General features: G+C 53.9%; 1 protein-coding gene across 1 annotated transcript in view; it reads left to right on the forward strand.

The window, feature by feature from the left end:
• The first annotated feature begins 4,129 nt into the window (after window positions 1–4,129).
• Fam20c (FAM20C golgi associated secretory pathway kinase) overlaps window positions 4,130–22,152 on the forward strand; it is a 48,005-nt gene continuing 29,982 nt past the window's right edge. Inside the window, exons 1-3 of the mRNA XM_063233979.1 lie at window positions 4,130–5,480; window positions 7,190–7,368; window positions 14,708–14,786. Of these exons, the coding sequence (XP_063090049.1) occupies window positions 4,879–5,480; window positions 7,190–7,368; window positions 14,708–14,786 (860 nt within the window). The 5' untranslated portion in view covers window positions 4,130–4,878. The remainder of the gene's footprint in view (window positions 5,481–7,189; window positions 7,369–14,707; window positions 14,787–22,152) is intronic.

Genomic DNA, 22,152 nt, shown 5'->3' on the forward strand with positions numbered 1-22,152 from the left:
CCATCTGGGCAGGAAAGCCTGTCATCCTGCTGATAGGACCTCAGCAGGCTATCTGGGGTGAGGGGCTGGGTCTGCTATGGATTCTCAATCCTTGACCTGCAGCTCAAGGAAGGTCTCTTCTCCAGCTGTCTCCATCCCCAACCATCAAACATTACAGCCCAAAGTCTCTCTCCTACCCTGGTCACCTTGGATATCCATTATAGATCTTCATCGCAAGAATTGCTTCAGCTTTGTCCAGATATCTGGGATACAACAATGCACAAGTGGGCCTCTTTCTCTTGCACAAATTGTTCTGCCCCTCCCTGTGCCTCCTCTGTCTACCACTAAGCAGCCTTTGTTTTAAGATTGGTGATGGTTGCTCAGCCAGGCTGACGGCCCTGGCACTGCTAGGGGCTTATGGTATTTTACCTTCTCTCTCCTACCCTGGAGTTCTGAACTCAAAAGAGAAAGCAGCTGGTGGTAAAACCAAGCAGAATGCTTCCTCACCACTGCAGGCCCCAGCAACCCAACAGTGACAGGGTCCTCCAGAGCCTTTCTCTGTACCTTCCCAACCACTCCCTGCCTGGAAAGTCCCTCCTGTGCCCCCATTCACTAGAAAACCCCAAGATGCCCTCTAGCCCAGTCATAACACCTCCTGTGGGGTCCTTGCCAACCCTGCGCCCCACTGCAACCTAGATACCTTCCTGGAAGCTTCTGGGTCCTCCAAGCCCGTCTCTCTCCTGTAGATCTTCTTGCCATGAAATGACACTGGGATACACAGTAGAGATGGGGGTCCTGTGGCCCCTGAGGCCAAAGTCAGTACTTAGGATTCCTCACTGTCCACGAACTAGAGGTTCATCCTGCCATCATCCCATCTTCATGCATTTTTCTGTTCTGTTTCACATGTAGAACATGAGACTGTGCCCCTAAATGTGGCTTTAGGAGACAGAAAATACCCCCAAATGTGCATCTGGCATACACATTATTCTGAGCTAGTTATTTTGAGAAACAAAAGAAACCCTGAAAGCTCTTGAAAACAAGAATGAATCCTCTTTGTAAGGGAGATTCAAGTTCATCAAGGAATGTCCCTCTGTACCTGGAAGAGAGGAAATCTCCTATCGGGAAGGGAAGGGAAGGCAGCCACAGGGCTCTTGCGTGGCACACCTTCCCCACATCTGCTCTCTTTGCTCCTCGACAATGATATTTACCTGAAAGCAGTCCACGCATCTATGAGGACACCTGCTCAGACATCCAGTGCCAGAGGCACACGAGTTTAAATGCATCTGCTTTTTTCTTCTTTGTCTGCCTGGGAGACAGGGCCCCTCATAAGGCTCTCCTCCCTGCCTTTCAAGGTCCCCACCTCTCAAAGCCTCCTTTTGTCATTCCCTACCCCACAACTGTACCACAGTGGCAGGGCTATCACCAGTGACTTCCCTGTCTTTACCCTGGCTCCTTCTTCCTCTTCCTCACTTGAGGCATTGGCTCTGCTTCTTAACCTTCTGGGGATCCCTCAGGGCTTCCTGGGCCTCCTGACTCAGGGAACACTGGCTCTAATCCCCAGGAAGTTCTCTGGTGGCCTAGAGGTCTTCCGTGAAGGTTTCTGGCCTGGGCAATTCCTTTCAAGGGAGCAATTGGTCCAGATCATTCCTGGCACCTGCTCAGGGTTTGGTGGGGGCCTCTGTCATCCCACTGCTCTCAGCTTCCTCTGCTGGCCAGGAGGTAGCCCCAACCTAACTCAGAAGCCTCATCTGAGGTTCATCATCCCCCCAATCCCTACCCTACATTGGCCTGCCTCAGTCTCCAGACAGCCCATCACCTGGGGCCAACTGCAGGCCTTACACATTGTCCCACACACCTCCCTGAACTCTAGCCTCTCTGGCCTGCTTCTATCTTCCTGAGTGCCCATATGCACCCCTGCATGCCCATGTGCTCCTCAGGGCCTTTGCACACTCCCTGCTTCCTCCTGATATACCAGCCACAGACCTCCAAGTGGGTTATTCCTCACGTATACATTTCTACTCAGATGTCACTCCTGGGTTTCCCTGGCCACCCCAGGTAAGGCAGCAGGCACCTCACGACCCATACATCACCCTTTCTCCAGACATGTCACCATCTGATATGTTCACAGTGATTTATTAGAGCACCAGTACATGCATAAGAAATCCCCAGAACTGTCCCTTTGTCTCCAATGAGTTACATCATCAACAGGTGCCCACCCAGGCCTGTCGGGGCCTGTGCCCACAGAACAAGAAGCCAGAGAGATCTAGTGAAGGTCGGTGAGTCCCGAGGTGTGTGTGTGTGTGTGTGTGTGTGTGCATTTCCGCGTATCTGTGCCCCTATATGTGTCTGTGTGTCTCTATGCATGTGTGTCTGTGTCTGTTTGTATACATGTTTGGATGTTTATGTGTGTCTATGTGTTTGCTTATGTGTCTCTGCGTATGCTTCTGTGTGTCTGTGTATGTATGCTTGGATGTCTATGTCTCTGAGTATGTGTAGGTGTGTGTATGTCTGTTTATGTGTCTGTGTATGTCTGCGAACGTGCATCTTTGTGTATGTCTTTGTAATTTCCAGGAATTAATGGATTTAATCACATCAAATTACTCTTCAGATCAAGTTAAAAAAAAAAAAAGGAGCAGGCTGCAGGCATGTCACCCTCTCCTCTGTGGGGTGTCCTTTGTTTTGGAAGATCGTTTCTGCATGTCACCTTAGCCTGCTGGCGCTGACCCGCAGCTGGTCAGTTGTGGTCTCTTCCCTGGGCCCCTGCTCTGAGCCTGGTGCTAAGCAGGGCATCATCTGAGACTCTACCTTGGTAGCGCACATGTATTGGGAGGAAACAAATGACACTGAAGAAAGTATCTTTAGTGACAGTGTTGTCAGGACAGCAGACATAATGGGACCAAGGGAAGGGGCATCTCAAGCGACCTGTTTAGCAGACAGGCTTTTCCAGGATGGGAGGAACAAAATCAGGAACCCAGCAAGGGAGCCATCCAGTGGTGGACAGGAGTGACCACAATCCCAGCAGACTCCAGGGGGCTCCAGGAGACCCCAACAATACACCCCAGGTTCCCAGGTCAGCTCACCAGATCTATCCTGAGATTGCTGGTCACAGCTCTGCTGTCTGGGATACAGACCACAGGAAGAATGGGGGCTGCAGTCCAGCGAGCCCAAAGCCAAGGAGGACACCCTATCTGTACACTACTTGCTGAGGCGGGAAGAAGTTATGACTATTTCTAGGGGAAAGCTGTGTCCTTCCAGAGACCCAACGCAAACCTAACCCTCCTCACCTTCTGGCTACATTCCCATCCCAGCACAGCCTCCAACTCAACTCAGCCCCGAGCTCCTGATCTAGGGATTGATTCTGCTAAGGAGATAGGCAGGACCTCTGCTCTCAACAAGCAATAGTGGGTGATGCCTTAACGTCAGGCACTGGACCAGGCACCAGACTCAGTGATGAATTTATGTGTCCCAAGCGAGGCCCACGAGACAGTAGTGAGAGCCTCAGCATGCGAGTCCAAGACGAAGGAAATGCTCCGCATTCAGTCCCCTACCTGGTCCTGTTGGAGAAGTTGCTGGGCTGGGTTCCTCCTTGCCTAGCTTGTGAAGCCCCCAGGGCATGGGCAGCGGATCTCACCGAAATCCTCCCCACTTACCTCCCTGACTACAATTTTTAAGTAGAAATTCACGTGGGTTCCCATTCTCCAGGGGACTGGAAATCCAAAGGCCACGTGGCAGAAGAACTGCTCCCCTCGGTGAGCTCGTCCCGGATCGCGCGCTAGGGAGGGCAAGACGCGTCCTGCCCCGCCCACCGCCCAGGAGGTGCCTCCCCTCCCCCCGCACCTCGATGCCCGGAGAGCAGTGCGGGCGCGGCGCCTCGGGGTTGAAGGCGCAGGCGTGGTCCCTGGGTGGGGTGGGCCGCTGTTCCGGCGTCGCCTCCGGATTTGGGCTCACAGCGCTTTCCTCCGGTCCTCTTCGCGCGCGCGTGGCCCCAGCACTGCTCCCCCCGCCCACGCTCCCGCTCCGCTTCGCGGCCCCGCGCGCATACGGCGGCGCAGACGCCCAGCGGTCCAGGGAGGGACTTGGCCAGGCCGGGCCGGCCGGCTCGCTGGGGAGGAGCCCCAGGCCGCAGCTGGCGGGCGCGGGCGGAGGTCCGGGGCGGCGGCCAGGCTGGGCCTCTGCCGCGCTCCTCCGCGGGCCTCGCGGCCTCCGCGGACAGGGAGGAGGTGCTCTCCGTTCAGCGGCGCGGGGCGCGGCTGGGGGCGGAGAAGGCGGATAGGAGCGAGTGCCGGGCCGCGCTGATCCTCCGGGCCGCGGCTCCGCCAATCTGCAGGCACTGACGCGGGGGGGCGGCTCCGCGGCGCGGGGATATCTGCGGGCCCGGCGCGGAGCGAGAGAGCTCGGCCGAGCGGGCGCCGCGCTAGGGGACGTCGCTGCACCTGCCCAGCCCCTCCGGCCCAAGCGCCCTGCCGCCAACCTGAGACCAACTCCGCACCAAGGAGCCCGGGAGGAACGCGTATGGACCGGAGCGCCTCGCCTCAGCCGGGATGAACAGCAGCGTGGGGTTCCCTAGCGCCCGGTGAAGTGGCTGCGACCCCGAAGAGCCGCGCCTCGCCCAGCTACGCCTCCCACCCCACGACCCTCCAGGCCCGTGGATAAGGGCGATCAGTGGTTCCCGAGAGACCAAGCAGGACCGGCCCGAGATGGCCCGGAGAGCCGGCGCCGTGGCGACGAGCGCCCTCCGCGTTGTCCACGCCAGGGAACAGCCCTGGAGCTGGTAGCTACTCTAGCCGGATGGACCTTGACCCGCGAGGCAGCGCCACTTTCGTGCACAGCCGCGGCTGAGGCGCGGGAGAGCAGCGCGCTGGCGGACGGCGCCGGGTCCCCAGCCCCGTGGCGCCGGCCATGAAGATGATCCTGGTGCGCCGGTTCCGCGTGCTCATCCTCATGGTGTTCCTGCTGGCCTGCGCGCTGCACATCGCGCTGGACCTGCTGCCCCGGCTGGAACGGCGCGCGGCGCGGCTTCCCGGGGATCCAGGGTGCTCCTGTGCGCAGCCCGCGGAGGCGAAGGCGCCCGGTTGGGCCCAGCCGCGGGGCCGCCCTGGGGAGCCCCCGGCCGCCGCCTCAGCCGCGGGCGACGCGGGCTGGCCCAACAAGCACACGCTGCGCATCCTCCAGGACTTCAGCTCCGACCCCGCCTCCAACCTCACGTCCCACTCGTTGGAGAAGCTGCCGCCTGCGGCCGAGCCAGCCGAACACGCCCCGCGGGGTCGGCAGCCTGGCGCTCCACGACCGCGCGACCCCGCGCACCGTCCGCTGCTGCGCGACCCTGGGCATCGGCGACCGGCACCGCCCCCAGGGCCGAGTGGGGACAGCGCGCTCCTGGCCAAGCTATTCGCGCACCCGCTATATAGCGGGACCATCCCGCCGCTGACAGAGGACGATGTCCTGTTTAATGTCAACAGCGACATCAGGTTTAACCCGAAGGTGGCGGAGAACCCTGACTGGTGAGTGAGGATGGACTGGCAGGTCCAGACCCCTGGGAGAGCGGGGACCCTCCCAGAATAAAGGTGCTCCTCACAAAGAGCTCTTGCACCGGGATACTATGTGTCCAGGTCCAGGGCCTGGTGGAGGCCTAACAGCCCCTGTGGGTGGGGCTGCCTTTGTTTCCAGATGCTCCCTCCCTGGGAAGGGTGCGGTGGCTTGGGAGGGACCCTGTATCTGAGGTGCAAAATGACTGGACAGTGAACCAGGGAGCCCAGTGTTCCAGTGCAAGGATTTGCGCTGGCCAAGGATAGGGAAGCAGAGTCAGGCCATGAATGAATGTACTGGGGATCCTGTGCATTAGTGAGGAGAGCCACCTTGACTGGCAATGTGCTGGAATCAGGTACTTGGTATCACTTTCCTGGTAGGCACCTTGAGAAGCCCTGGATATGTCTAACAAGTCTGTTTAAAGCAGTCCCTAAGGATAGGATTAGCAGATAAGTGTGCTGGCAGCAGCGAGCCAGAGCAGAGGCCCCTGGGTGGAAGTGTGGACAGCAGGCTGCTGCTCTGGGCACGCGCTGTAACAGGCGCAGAGCTGCCCACCCGGAGCATATTGGACCTGCCCTGCTTTACCCTTCCCCCAAGGCCCTTTCTCCTGCACAGATTCAAATAAGCAGATGCTTCAGCCCAGAGCAGTGAAATATTAACTTGCAGCAAGGTCAGAACAAATACTCTAACTACCTGCAAAGGTTACCCAAGCAACGGAGGAGAGGCCAGGCTTCCAAAACACTCAATGAAAATCCTCTTCCCCTGAAATTGGACCAGGCCTTGTGCTTTATGCCTGCACCAGAAGGCTATATGTAGGTGACTCTGAGCTTTGCTGGCCAGATTTGAGAAAATGCTCAGAAATTTGAGTCAAAACAGTGGTCCAGGCCTGTGGCTGTATGGTAGAGAAACAGCCCAGAGCAAGTGATCAGGGCTGGCTCCTGGGAGCCTCTCACCCATTTTTGTGTCTGTGTAGGACTGAATTGAGGTCCGAAGGACTTCACCTTTGGGTGACTTGGACATGAGAAGGTTCCACTTTGTGCCCAGCCCAGCAGGCAGACTAAGGAGCTGTCTTTTCTCCACACCAGCCCTTGACCAGGAAAGAGAGGACAGGCCATGTGGGCAGTGTGTCCTCCACCTGAGTCTGGGCAGCGGTGAGCAGCTGTCTCTCCTTCCCCGCCTCCCCACCTAAGTCTGTTCATGTTAAAATCAAATTTAGCCCCTTGCATCATTCCTGCCTGTTCGTTGGAACAAAAGCAGAGACTGGAAAGGTTCTTGGCTACTGGGTGTGCCCGTGACTGCCAGGCATCTGGTCAAAGAGAGGGCCTCCTGTTTGCTCCTAGGAAGGGCCAGCAGCCCCGAACTCCAGCTGACATCATTCTATCAAGCAGTTATGGTGACCCCAGAACAGACAGGGCAAGGATTGCGCTGACACCCTGGGTTTAGTCTTGCTATAGTTATAGCTGTCTGTGGCATCTCCAGGGTAAACGAGAATTATAGACCTCAGGTGTGTTATTACTTGGGCGAACCAAAGCCCCAAAGAAAGTGCAGAGTTGCAGGGTCTCTGAGCAGTGGTGCTTCCTCAAGTCTGCATTTTAACCCAAGGTCACAGGCCCTGGCTTAGGACCAGCTCTTCTCTCTTGGGATCTTTCTTTTGATTCACTTTGGACTGTCTTTGTTTCTGTAGGCCTCATGAAGGTGCTGAAGGTGGAGAATTCTTGCCCACTGGGGAGGTCACAGTGGACTCCTACCCCAACTGGCTCAAGTTCCATATTGGCATTAACCGATATGAGCTGTACTCCAGGCGCAACCCAGCAATCGACGCACTGCTGCAGGACCTGGGCACACAGAAGATCACCAGCGTGGGTAAGTGCCCTGGTGCCCGCAGCAAGCTGAAACTTGTGGACTGCGGCCTGGCTTCCACCAGGTGACTGGGCAGCCTTGCTCACAGCTGAAGGAAGCAGTCCTTGAGGCTGGGGGCGGGGGTAGATGGTGGCCTGGATGCTCTTGCCATTGAAAGTGCTGCTGTCTGCTGCAAGGTGAGTGGGCCAGTAAGATACCACAGCAGCCTCCGGGAAAGGCGTTGGCCAGGCCTCCAGGACTCCATCCCCCACAGGTGAGTGGAGGGACACTCCTGGTGGCTGTAGTCCTTGTTGAGAGCCTTTTAAGAGCTCTCTGCTTTGTAATCTGGCTTCTCTGGGAGCGACAGAATAACTAGGGCTGCCTCTTCTGGGACACTGCCAGTGGTTCAGCATGGAGCAGTTTGAAAACAGCAGCTTCAAGTAATTTGTGATTTGCTGAACTGCACAAAAAAGGCATCCATGTCTGATTTCAGGAAGGTGAAATCTAAGCATCTAAGTGCCAGGTTTGGTGCCACTGCCGTTCTATTGTGAATAATCCTGAATATCCCGTTAACCACTGCTGCTTCTCCATGGGCTGAGGTCCCTGTGCTTCCCACAGATGCTCTGGCGCACTCACCTTGGAATAGAGGGGAGGACTCCCTGTGTCGTCATGGTTGCAGCTTCTGTATTCATGTCTGCAGTTCTGCTGCAAGATGCACCTCTGGTTACAGGGTCACGGGCTTCTGTTCAGATGCAGCACAGGCAGGGAGTTACCTGTGCCCGCCAGCTGCCTCTTTAGAGGCTCTGTGTGGCTCCCCTACTGAGCTGTTTGCTGGGCTGTCATCTAGCTGTGGAAGTCACGATGCAAAACTTCTAATATGCAGTTGGGTCATCTGGTAAAGAGGTGGCCAGAACAGTTAGTAGTCTCCCCTCTCCCCATCTTGCCCAGGAGGAAGGAACACATTCCTGCTCTGGGCCTCTCCCTTGGAAGTCCAGGGACTTCAGGCCAAGATGGGAGCAGTACTCTGGCCACATCGAGATGTCCCTCTTGCTGTGGAAAATAGGTATATCTGTTAAATAAGTGTGCTAACCAGCTTGATTATCCCTTTAGTACAGACACTGGGGGCCCCCTTCTGGGTGATGGGGAGGTGGAGTTACTCCAGCCTCCACAAGCACTGCTGCCTTTGTGGGCCTAGAAGCCAGGAGAAAGGAGAGGCACTTGTGGCCACGAGGATATGTGGCAGTTGTGGAGGTGTGCACAGGCCAGCGGGCAGGTGCAGTAGAGGGCTGCATAGGTACCAAGGCTGTCACTGCTCTGTGCAGAGGTGCAGGTCTCTGAGCCCAAGAGCTCAAGAAGTAGGAAGAGGCTGGGCTTCTAGGTCCTAAGCGGTAGCTTTGCCCACCTTAGGACTCCTCCCTCCCTCTCCATAGGCCTGGCCTTGGTCATAGTGCAGTGGACAACTCCTGTCACGATGGAACCCCGTTGCTAGGCCCATGTGCACCCTGGCATCCACACAGTGCTGCATGGCACACAATTGTCCCCTAAACTATGATGGTGAAGCTGGTTCCACTCATCTGTGCCTGGATTGGTCTATTTGCAGGGTGGGAAGGGACCATCATTCTGTAGGAGCTCAGTAGGTGTGGAAAGTGGATTGATAGACAGACCTATGGCAGAGGCAGGATGTGAGATCCTATCCCAGAATAGGGTATGATCCTGGCTCTCTAGTCACTAGCTGGAGTGAACTTAGGCAAAAAGATTTAACCCTGCTACCTTTGGTCCTCACCTGGAGCAGGGGCAAAATCCTGACTGCCCAGGTGCTTGTAGATGCTAACTTTGGAAAGAGTGAGTACATGTATTCTGTGAGAAGCAGGTGTTAGGATTGTTTCCCCTCCAGGTGTGCAATGTGTGCCAGGCAGAGTGTGTGCGCCTGAGTGCTTCCCCATCATGATCTCCAGACACTGTTGTTTCACAGGCTCAGAGAGGTGGCCCCATGACACCTTCTCTGGTGTAGACAGGTGCCAGTGAGACTAAGCAAGTACGGAATAAGAGTGGAGCCCAGCAGCTGTGGCATTTCAGGCAGGCTGAGCCCTTTGCCTAGGGACCCAGGGCTGGGCAGGTGCCTGTGCCTTCCCAGGGTCTTACTCTTCCCTGCTGTGGTGGGCCCAGAGATCCTGCAGGCAGGGCACCCCCAGGGAAGGCCCTACTCCCAAGGAGGTGGGAGATCCTCACCTTGGGCAGAACAGAAGCTGCTTGAGCTCCTCAGGCCCAGGTGTCCTGCCCTGCGGGGAGTGGCTCAAAGGAGTGCCCCAGGGAATACATGCCCTCCTGGAGATGGTATCCTTTTACAGCTCCACTCCTCCTGCCCCAGGCAGTCTAACTTAGTGTCAGCTGCCCAGGCATCCTTCCATGTAGGAAGAGCTGGTCAGAGCCTTCAGGTGGACACTCAACTGGACATGGCAGCCCTGGCTGGTCCTTTATGTGGCAGGGGGACCTGATAGTGCGGGGCCTAGCATGGGTCCAGCCCTGCCTCCCAGGCTTCATTCTACAGCCAGGGAAACAGACCTCCAGGAGGGGAGGCTCCTCTGTGGTAGCAGCCCTTCGTGGTCTGGCTTGGGGCAGTGTTTACTCTTGAAGTTGTTCACCCTACTGTGAGCCTGGAGATGCGACCAGGAAGGCTGCCTGCGAGGTCAGACCTCAGAATGGTTCCATTAAATCTCCCCTGCTCAGAGCCACTCGCTCCCATCCATGAGGCTCTGTGTGGCCACAGCACAGCTGGTTGTGGCCAACAGAGGTTTATTTATAGCCAGACTCCTGGCTGCCTGGAAACCAGCTGTTGCCGCCTTTAAAGAGGCTCAGCATATGATCCACCTCTGCTCAGCTTGAAGGCAGGCATGCAGCGCCTTCCACTCCAGGCCGGTGATAATTAAATCGCTATCATGCACAATTATGGATGCAAAGAATAAATGACACAATTAACTACTCTACTTGGAATTACGTTAAAAAAAAGAAGCCACCAGCATGCGAGGATCTAGCAGCCTCTGACCCAAGCAACGGACATCATCATCCTCCATCCAAGTCAGGACAAAGCCTGCAGCTGGGGGAACATGGCTGAAAGAATGTGGCTGAACAAAGGAAAACGTCTCCACAGGACAGAAGTCCCCAGTGCTAATTGATCTGCCAAGGGGAAAAAGGAGTCGAGCTGGAATCCGGGATAATTGGCTGTGGGCTTTGAGGAACAAAGGCCTTGGGCTGGGGCAGCCCCACTAAGAGCAGCTGTGCGTACTGGGCTTGGACACAGCTGCCCTGTCTGACTAAATGGAGTGGATCTCCTGGGAAGGCAGTGCCAGCACAGAAAGACATCAGTCCTCTCATGCCCACCACAACTGCAGTTCACAGTCCAGGACCTGGCTTGGCCAGGAGAGGGACTAAAAATGCCCAAATAAACAGATGCACGTGACTCCAGAGGGGCCTCAGATCTTCCAAAGGACAAAGGTCCTGGAAGGGTGGTGGTCTGGGTCACAGAGAGGGCAGAAGCAGCTTACCCTTGCTCAGCTTCTTTTCCAGCCATCAGCTGGAAGGCCAGGAGTGAAAGCCTATGTTATTGAGGACCCAGGGTCACCCTGGCACCTACCTTTTCCATGCTGAACAGAGACAGTGGCTGAAAATAGCCCTGAACCTACAGAAGCCTCCTGATGACCCTTGGTTCCCCCTCCCCCCAGGCAGCACTGTGGAACCCAGTACCACAGGTGACTACTGTCCTCAAAATCCAGAGCTCCAGCCTGGGGGAAGCCAGGGCAGAAGCAGGCCTGGGGTATATGCTGACGGAGGGGTGGATCCGCTGACCATAACCCCTGAGCTGGAGCCTCCAGGTCACAGATGGGAACAGGAAGACCCAATTGTGTCAGCAACCATTCAGCCCATCCTGGACTCTCATGTCTGAGCTGATGCCCACAGTCCAGCCTCTACAATGCCACTTGGGATGACCATCATTGATGGCAGGTGGACACACCCGGTGCACTTGTCCAGGGCTCCAGGGCAGTGGACATAAGGAGCTCTGTGGGTATCCAGAGTGTGGGCCATTCACAAGACTCCTTTTTAGCCAAGGGCATGTGAGCGGGATGAGAGGAACAGGGTGTCACTTTCTCCCAATGGGAACCTTCAATGGATGTGTTCTTTGTGGCACAAAGGCCATCAACCTTCCCTCTGCCTTTCAAATAAGACAGTGGGGTAAGAAGCAGTTGAGTCCCCTCCCCACGGTGACCCAAGGACACAGTACCACCTCCAGATGAGGAGGCCAGGCCTAGCTTCCACTTCATATTGAGCTACATTTCACATGGGGACTTCTTCTCTGGTCCACAGATCTTTCAGAAATGGAGTTAGTTTATATAAAAGTCAAGAGGTGGCCCCCTTGAATACAGCTGGGGCTCCTGTTAGAAAGTGAGAGACTGTTGGTGCCAGTCCTTGTTCCCACAAGAAACCAGGGTTGAGTGGTGGCTACTTGATCATCTCACACACATACCCAGTGCCATTCTGTCCCTTATAGGCACCAGGGACATGACTGTGCCTCTGGACATGTGAGGAGCTGGTGGAGGACCTGGTCCCACATCTCCTGCCCCTCGGCCTCCCTGCTCCACACGAGGGTGCTGGGACCCTAGGCAGTTACATACGTCCCCGTTAGGGGAATCTCCTCCCTGCTGCTGCCTGTCCCCGCTTCAGAAATTCCCAGATGGAGCTGTTGGGAGAGTAAGTCATGCAGGTGACCAATGCCTTAGTATTTCCATAATGACAGTCATTCTCTTGCATAAGAAGTTTATATTAAGCACTCTCTGGGGTTTCTGTATCACATTAAAAGGGTCCTTCATTCTGTGCTATGTTCTAGGGGAAGACAATGAGCAAACCCAGCAGTGCCCAAGCATCACGATAGCCTTGGGACTCAGTGCCACGGGGCACCATGAGACAGGATGCTCTGCTGGCACTTGTCAGCATGGTTTGGTAACGATGCCTGCAGACATATGAGACTGTTAACCAAACATGCTACTAACCTAGACAGCGCTCTAGATGGGGATCCCAGGGAAGATGCAAAGCTGTTACCTCTGGTCTGTGGAGCAAGAAGAAGCGAAGGATAGAGTCCCCTGTGTGGGAGATGTGGGTGGCACTCACCAAGGGACCTCTGGAAGCCCTCGAGGGTCTGATGCAGATGGCAGTTGGACTATGGTGGTGTAGGTCTGGGTGGTGGCCACAGGGGGTGGGAGGGGAGATGGAAGGTGGGATGAAGAGGGTAGATCCCCGGGACTCATCCTGGCAGGAACCTTCCAGAGGTGAAACTTCCTTGGCTGGCCCTTGGTGGGGTTTCTGCTGGACTAAGGCCATCCCAAGGCCGAGACTGGCCAGGTCAAAGCTGACGTCTGTCTTTTGACAAACATGGAAGTTATCTACATCGGCTGTTCTGCCTGGACCAGTCCCTGTGCTTCTCCAGAGTCACCTTTGTCCCTACTAACATGCAGAGATTTCCTCTCACCTTGACCTTCCCTCTGTCCTTAAGAAGAAAACCCAAGTTTTCATGTTCTTTCTCAGTGCCTGTTCTGACAGGGCCTATGTCCTTTGGACATACTGCGGGCAGTCCACATAGCACACATACCTGGGGGTCTTGCATCTCTTGTCCACCTTGGCTAAACCCCTGGGTCTTTGCTGCAGCTCTAGGCAGTGTGTGTCAGCTTGTGAGGATCTGAGTTCACAGCAGGGTCCCCATTTCAGCTGTTGACACCTGTGGATGCATGGTGACCTGGTCTGTAGAGAATCTATAGTCCTGGGGCCTGTGGTCACCAAGAAGCTTAGTGCCTTTGATTCCAAATTGCTTTTCTGCCCTGAAGGAGGAGCTGACTATACATGGGATCAAAGAAAGAGAGTCAGGATTTACTTCTGAAGCAATAGTGCTTAAACTGATCAGATTTGTGTAATATTTTGTTATTTAAAAAGTAGGATTACAGGCCCTGGAGAGAACCTGTCATCTAGGTGTGCTGTCTCCAGTTGACCCAGAAAGAGATAATTAAGTCCAGCGACCCCAATTATTGCATGGAAATGGGATTGTAAAATGGGACTTAAGCAACTATTTTTTAAAAATTATCACTTCTTTTTTTCATCTTACCAAAAATTTAGTAAATGTTTATTGTAGAAATTTAGAGATGAAGAGAAACAGAAAATTTAAGTCATCTGCAGTAACACTTGGGAGAGAACCAGGGCTCTGGGTTCCTGCACATATCCAGGTTTGAAAAGTCCCGTGGTATCTGTGGTTTTCGGAAGATGGCCTGTTGTGTATGAATGCTTCATAAGTTGCTTAACAGTTGAATTGTAGGCCCTTTGCTTACACCTTGCTTTGTGCCATTAGACATTCCTAGACACTGGTTAGGAGGATGACATTACTGTCTACCTCCCTGGATCTGGGCCTTGGTTACATCCTGCTTTTGGGTGGACGTGAGGTACATGACTGCTGTCTTCTGAGGAGGGCATGACCTCAGCCATCCCTGAACTGACCTCACTGTGGCCTCAGGGCAGGAAGCTCACCTCCTGATCCATCCTCCTGCTCAATATGCAGAAAGGGAAACTCTGGGTCTGGGAAAGAAAGACCCTTTTGGGAGACCTTCAGCCTTCTACAGAAAGGGAATCCAAGACCTAGGAAATTGGCACTGTTTCATGAGTTCTTCATCCTCATCCTTCTGAGGTACTAGAAACCTGTGCTTCTGGAAGCTTCCATACCTACCATTCCTATGGATAAAGGTGCTTCCAGCCGATAAGTGCTTAGGATCCCTTAGAGCAACTCTACTTTGAATCCAGAAACATGCCCTGCAGGGACTGCTCCTTGACCTAAGGCCAGGAGTGAGATGTGGTTGTGAGCACAGGGTGTGTGTGTGTGCAGATATGTATGTGCACAGGTGTAAGTGTGTGCAAGGGTGTAGGTATGGGAGGCATGTATGTGTATATAGGGAGTGTGCATACATGTAGGGGTATAGGTGTTTGTGCTGTTGTGTATAGGTATATATGTGTGTATAAGACATACATGTGCATGTGCATGCACAACTATGCTGGTGGCCAGATCCACCTGCCTGACTCATACAGAGCCAGGCCTTTGTCTTTGGGTCTGATCTACAGAGTCTGCTGAGCGCTGACAGCTGACATTCAGGAGGGCCCTGGTCCAGCCAGGGAGCATCAGCACCAAAGCCCCAAGCCTCCTAGGTAGAGTAGGGCTCCTGGCCTCATGCAGATGATCTGGCTGGAGGGTAAACAGGTCCAGGAGCTCTCCTCCCACCCAAGAGCAAGGGGTTTGAGGCAGCCAGTGACCCTACCTCTCTCTCCCTCCTTCCTGCAGCCATGAAGTCGGGGGGCACGCAGCTCAAGCTCGTCATGACGTTCCAGAATTACGGGCAAGCGCTGTTCAAGCCCATGAAGTAAGTGCCCGGGGTCAGGCATGAGGCTGGGTGGGGTGTTGCTGCCAGGAAAGACAGTGTTTCCTCCTGGGGAGTGTCGGGGAGAGTTGCGGGTGTTTGCTGAACAGGCATCCAGGGTAGTGTTGCCCTTGGCCCTTCTCTTCTCCCACAGCCACCCTCGCTGACCTGCACTGCAGGCCTGAAAGCTGCTGGTCACTCTTCCCAGTGAGGATGAGGGTTTGTGTTTCTGATGAGAAAGACTGGGCCCCAAAGGCAGTCACTCTGGAGAGGGCCTGTGTACTCTCTTGTGGCCTTGAGAGGCATCTCCATCTGGGATGTCCCTATCTAGGGTCTCTGGCAGTGTGACAGGTCTCTTTTTCTTGGCCCCAACAGCTGGGAGTGATAAAGAGGCCAAAGTGCCAATGAAATGTTCTGATAAAGCCAGGTGGTGGCTCTTGTCAATGTGTTGCCTACAGTTTTCCCTGTCGTAGAAACAAACCACATCGCTAAAGTCAGTGTCAGAGCACGGTGTGACACAAGAACTCCCAGGAAGGGCAGGATATGCTTCCGCAGTTTGTGACATTCACCTTCATGGGGCTTGGACACCCCACAGTGGTCCAAGACTGCTTCACAGCTTCTGTAGTTCCAAACAGTGTCATGTTGGCACCAGCAGGAGAGCTGGCTGTCTGTAGCACAGTTGGCAAATCCAGGTGCCGTGAGCCCATGTAGGTCTGGAGTGTGTCCGCTGGGCCAGGCCAGGCTGCTGCTGTGCAGTGTGTGGCTCCCGCTGGAGGGCTGCCTGCCTCTAGGTTCACCAGATCGCTGCCTTTTGGCCTGATTTCTAATTTTCAAGATAAGCCAGAAATACAGGGTATTTCCTAACCACTGTTATGTTCATATTTCTAAAATGGTGGAAATAAGCTCTGGAACACTTAAGATACACTTTGTCATTTCTGAACACTATGACAGACTCAAAGAGGAGAAGCTGTTGTGCCCTGGCTTCCCTAGGACCTAGCTGGCCCCAGATGCAGGGTGCAGGAGTGGCACTGGGCAGCACCGCTGCTGTAGGCTGAGGACAGACTGCTCCCGGGGATTAGAGAGAACCCCGGGGAATGTGGCATGGGCTTCTGAAACAACCTCATGTTCTGCCTTGGAATGAAGGCATCAGGCCACCATGTCTTGGGGCTGTGTGCTCACAGGGCTTCCTTCCTGTCTCTGTTTGAACTTGTAGTTCTCAGGCCCTATGGTGTGCTGGCCCAAGAGCAGATGCATGAGTGGACACGTCCCCTCTGCAGCTGGGAGAACCCAGGTGCCTGCCTTGTTCCCTCACAAGCAAGGCAGGAGCCATCTCTACAGCTTGAGGGGGACATGGCTGGCCAGGCTGCCGGGGAGACACGAAACTCCTTGGACTTTTTGCTACCTGCCAACCCCATTCCTGGTTGAGGGAGGACAGCCATGAGATTAAAGTCCTATGAGGAGACTGTTTGAAAGCCCCTTGTCCTGTGACAGGCAGAGGTACTAAAGAATCAGAGCCTGCCAGGTGCCAAATGGGTCTGGACAGGTAGCTGCTGGCTGGGATATGGCAACAGTAGTGGAAAATGACAGTGTCTTCACCTTTTTATCATCTGTGCTGTGAGGGCACAGCTCCTGAAGACTGATGCCTCAAGTCTGGTGGGCACATCTTCCGGGCTAGTGACATTTCATGCTGGGAGAGCTCCTGCAGCCCAGGTCTTAGGAAGGAAAAGCCTGTGGACTCAAATGGCCTGGCCAGTAAGAAATGAAGTCTAGATTCTTGTCCTGGTCCCTTCCCTGCCTAAGTCCTGCCGCCTACATTCTCCTCCATACTCTGCAATGGCACAGTGTGCCATGTACTGAACTTTGCTGGGTTCCCTGCACCCCACAACATGGGCAGTGCCATAGTGAGGGGTGCTCACGGGCCTTTGAGTTTTGTGTGTCATCCCCATGGTGGAGCCAAGGAAGTGCTGCATGCTGCCATATCAGGTGACAACCTGGAGCTCAGAGCCCTGTACATCTCCCCCACTGCCATGTCTCTGAAGTGGCTGTGCAAGGGACTAAGGGCAAATGTCAGGTGCCTACCTCTGGCAGTCCTGGCCCTGGGGCCCTCTTGGGAAGCCCAGTGGGTGGGGCCCTTGGGAAGCCAAATTTGGGGGGCAGCCCTCCAGCTAACCTCAATGCATGGACTGAGTAAGAAGTCAATGCCAGGGCACAGTGGGGTCATGGACACAAGGTTGAGACCCTGCAGAAATCAGAGAAACTAGAACTCACAAAATGTGTGGAAAATATGTGTTTGAGATTCAGCAGAGTCAGAGCAAAGCTGTGGGTGCACAAGGCCACCCCAGGCCTTTGCCCTAAGATATGCATAGGACAAAGGGCAATCAGAGACAGGGACCCCACATCTGCAGGGGTGCATGGCCACACCACAAACCCTGAAGCTGTCTCCCAACTTGGTCATCTTGCTGCTTCTCCTTGGGTCAGGTCTAGGCATTTCTGGGCACCTGAGACCCGAGTCTGCCCACCTAGACCCTAGTCTGTTATGGACTGTAGTCTGGTTGCCACCAGCCAGACACCTGGATGACCTCTGACCAGGCCAGGCCTGAGGCTACTGTCTGCAGGGTTCTTGTCCCCTGTGAATGTGTTGAATACAAAAACATATGTGGTTCATGACCATAGCATAAAATTAAAATCCGTTATTAGCATTTCTCTGTAAGGATGGGCTTACTCTAGTGAGCTCATAATCACCTTCTAAGTTCTCAGTACCGAACCATGAATTAATTAGATGGACACAGCATTTTCCCTTGGGGATCTTCATGGGGGAAAATGGAGGGCAGAGAATGATGGATAGGAGGGAAACCATCGGAAGTCAGTGGATATGTATTTAATAGACATTGGAAAACACATAACCAGCATATTCCCCAAGAGCACCTAGATATTCTTGTTTTAGGGTTAAAGAGTATTTAAGCATTTAGAAAATGGCTTTATTGAAATATGCACAGACCATACAATTTACTGACAGTATTCAGTTTGATAGCTTTTGGTATATTAGACAGCTCTGTATATACATCCCATGGGCATTTATTTTAACGCATCCGAGGTATAAGGGATTGAATTCAGGATCTTTGCACTGAGCTAAATCCTCAGCCATTTTTATGTTTTATTTTGAGACAAGAGTCTTGCTAAACCATTAAATTCCGCAGGCTAGCTTTGAGCTTAAAATCCTCCTACCTCAACCTCCCAGAGTGCTGATTCCAGGTGTGCACTGCCATAACTGGCTCCCAAAAATTCTAACCAGTTTTTCATTTTTCCAAAAAGAAATCACCTGAAATCATGCCATCATTCCTCAATTCCCCTTACTTCTTACCCCAACTAAATAATCACTAGGACTTCTTTTCCACCTCTCCTCACATTCTGGATTTTCACAGTAGACACGGAGTCTCATGGTACGCAGGGCGTTGTGTTGGCTTTTTTCACACTACCCACTGTTGGCATGGTTCATCCGTGCTGTGACACATTTTGGGGCTCCGTTCCTTTTTGTTGCCAAATAACATTCCACTTTGTGGGTGGACCACATTTTGTTTATCCATTGTCAGTGGACATTTGGGCTGTCATCACTGTCTAGAACAAATCATGCTGAACACTGAATACTCACACTCAAGGTTTACATGGACATGCATTTGCAGTTCCTTTGGATGTGTGCCTATCAGGCTGCTGAGTCACAGGACAGCTATGTGCTTATGGGTGAGTCGGGTTTCCACAACTGCCATCCCATCTTAAGCGAAGCACAAGGTTCCAGCATCTCTATGTTTTCGTGCTCTATGTTATTCTCTGTCTCTTGGTTGGTGCCGCCTTTATGAATATGCACAAGTTTGACTCAGTTCCCTAATAAAAAATGATGTCCAGTATCTTCTGAGCTTCTTGGCCATTTGGTGCTTCTCTTTGGATCTCAAGCTGTCCTTAAATTGGCTCGTTTCTCTCTTCATTAGCAGGTGCTAAGAGTTCTTTAAATATTCTGGATATAAGACTTAACAGATATGTGGTGGCTTGTGAGGTACAGGCTTTGAGTTTTTGTTGTTGTTATTCCTTGTGCTTTTGGTGCAGAATTTAAGTTTCAATACTGAAAAAACACATTTTAGGGAAACCATAGGGTGGGTGATACCTGTACTTTGCGGTCAGTGGACAGCTGGTTCTGGGAACTCTAGCATGTCCACAGCTCTGTAGCCACCAGCAAAGGCCGCCTTCATGGGGACTCAAATTTGCCTATCTACAAGGCCTTGGAAGAAAAAGTCTCTAGGCCCCTTTTGGGTCTTAGCTCTGCAGACAGAGACACAGCCCTGTAGCTTTGAGGATGGTCAGTGGGGTAGGTGGGTTCAGGTGGGTTGCAGGCTCTTTGCAACAAATTTCAGCCTGCTTCTTGGACAGGAGCCTTCCGGGTATGCCCATGGCTGCTTGTGATGCCCGTGACTGCCTCCAGCAGAGATACTCATTTAGCCAATTCCATAGACACTCACCGGCCCCCAGCCTGGCCTGGCGCCAAGTACTGGGAATACAGACATGACTCAGTCCTGGAGCTCGCAGGGAAGCTGCAGGGCGCTGACCCTGGATATGAGTCCACACCAGCTGCTCTCTGCATTGGGGGAGGGAGGGCAGTGTGTGCAGCCCACTAGGGCTGCTGTGGTTGCTTCTCACAGATGTGTGCAGAATGAGAGCAAGTTCCAGCTAGTGTGGGGGTGGGCACTAAGAGAGCCACACCCAGAGAAGGGTTGACAAGAGTTAAGCACGGGGGTTGGGAGGAAGTACTGTCCAGGGTGAAGCTTATAGAAAGCAGACTTCTGCTGAGGCCTGGTGAACAGTATGAACGTCCAGTGAAGGTTGGTTCCCTGTAGACCATATGAGCAGCCTATGCAATGAACTGGGCATTGGGCAGTGCCTTCCAGGACCAAGTAGCCTCTGCAGCTCCAGGCAGCTGATGGGTGTCCACAGCTGCATTGGGGCTGGTTATAATGAGATAAGGTTGATCCTCTATCTCCCAAGTGCTCCAAGTTCACACATGGGCATGGTGCCCTATGGGAGGGCAGACACAGAACATGCCTTACCCCAGGGTGGGGCTGGGAATTCCTGACTGTGGGCACACTCTTAGAGCAAGGTGAGGCTCAGCAGCCTGAGGCTTTAGGACCTGGACACTTGGACTTCCCCCAGGAGCATCAATTAGCCCCATGCCAGTGTACAACGTGGGACAGGCAGGAGGGGAGGGGAAGAGAGTATGGAGACTAGGGGGTCCCTTCACTGTGTACAGTGAGATGGGGTGGCTAGGGAAGGGCGACTATAGGCATCCAGGAGCCCCCTTGGAATGTCCCTGCAGAAACGCACAGTGCTGGAGGCCAGTGAATGTCACGAGGTTGTGTCCAGGTCCACTATCCTTTGCTATGGCCCCTGTCAAACCACTGCCCTCTCTGGGACAGTTACCTCCACTGTGCAAGGCTGGAGTGTAAAACAGAACCCCCCTACTCCTCCAGACTTGGCCCGGGTACCCCTGTCTACTCACACCCCTCCCCCTAGCCCAAAGGAGGGAAGATCAATGTCCAGAATCGACCTGTTAGGACCTCTGGGGAGGCCTGTGGCTCCCACCCGTGGTCAGTCCCTGCTGTTTGGCCATTTCTGGGCACTCTTGGGTTTTAGGATTTTGCTTCCCGACTTTAGTAGGAACATTTGGTGATTTGTGGTGTGTCCCAGGAAGCAGCCAGAGATGAGCCGCAGAGCTGGGTCTGAGGCTGGGAAGCTGGGAAGCTCTGACCACTGCAGCAGTAGATCCAGATCTCCAGTTCCCAGCCAGCAAGGCAGACAGTCTCCCGACATCTACTGCTCACAGCTGACACATGGTCCCACCTGTGCACTGTGGAGAAGTCTTTGGCAGAACACAGTTGGAACACATGATGCTCATCCTTGCTCCCCACACAGACCTCCAAGCAGGCCTGGACTGGTAGACCCCACTCAGTCTGTCACCCCTGAGTACTGCTTCGGCCCATGCAGCCTGCCCAGCACCTGCAGCTGGCCTGTGTCTGGCAGGAGTTGGGTGTGTTCCCTCCTGAGCCTGCATTCTGACTCTGACTCTGAACAAGGCCCTGGAGAATGGTCTCTCCTCACAATTGCATGCATCAAGCATTTGCTGTCTCTGCTCTGAGCTGGTGACAGTGCCAGCCCGAGGTGGTGGTATGACTATGGGCAGTTGGGTGGCTCTGGGTCCATGGCCACAGTTAGCACACGTCATTGCATTTGACCTTGAAAGCTACAAGTATACACATATTGTGTGCATTGTAGACAAGGAATTGAGACCCAGAAAGGTTAAAAATGAGCAGAGGTGGCAAAAGGCAGAGTAGGAGTCTCGGAAGGGCCCCTAACTTAGGGTTCCAGGCCCTCTGGTAATGTTATATTAAGATCTGCAGGCTTGGGAGTCCCAAATCCTCATTGCTGTGGCTGGAGTTCTTTGGAAGGAGGCATGGGAGTTTCATCTGTCTCCTGGGTGCTGCTGGGCTGGGCTGTGGTCCTCAGAACAACCCCACCCTCTGTGTCCACCACCTCTGATTTCCTTGATTCCTGCAGCCCAGTCATGGCTGAGTGTCTAGGTTCCACCTCAGTTGTGGCCCTGTGGGCTGCAGGGCCTTTTCCAGTCATCTACTTTTCTCTCCTTTTGCAAATAATAATGTGCTTATGTGTCTTGGCCTGCCAGAAAAGCCATCTGTGGACAGCTGTCTTGGGGCCCAGGAATTCCTCCTGGTCGAGGCCCATAACTAGGCAGCAGAGCTTGTAGGCTATGGTGCTCTTTGTAAATGCAGAAACCTGAGCCTCCTTCCTGGCATGCACAGCCACAGAGCAGGCACAGTGCAGGGGTGTTGGAGCAGAAAGGCGGGGGCCACCAAATAGCCCTTCCCCTAGGTGTCTCTATCTAAAGCAGTGCCTCATCCAGTCTGACCCAGCTCCTATAACGTGGCACAAATCTGGGGCTGCGGCCAATGCCTCCCCTCCAAGCATTGCCCTCTGTAGGGCAGCAGGTGTAGCTTAGAGACCTGGAAACCTGGTGTCAGAGAATTCCTTCCATGGGGACCATGCACCGGGCTGCTGGCCTATGGGACGTGTCAGGATTGAGCATTAGTTGAATCATACTTCTTAAGTTCATCGTCCCCATTGCCAGTCATTCCTCTAGGTCAGTGTCACAGTGGCCCTCAGACTGGCCCTCTGTGGCCTGGGCCCTTCGCCAGGGTCCCCTTTCTCCATAGACCCTTGTCTGACTGGATAGGCAGAGAGGGCTGACATGCACCTAGCCAGGGATCCGGGAGAGGGCACATCTGCAATGATGGACTAGAGTCCCCTAAGA

Source organism: Cavia porcellus, unplaced genomic scaffold (assembly GCF_034190915.1).
Source record: "Cavia porcellus strain 051 isolate PalLab524CR breed Dunkin Hartley unplaced genomic scaffold, mCavPor4.1 scaffold_23, whole genome shotgun sequence".
Taxonomy (NCBI): domain Eukaryota; kingdom Metazoa; phylum Chordata; class Mammalia; order Rodentia; family Caviidae; genus Cavia; species Cavia porcellus.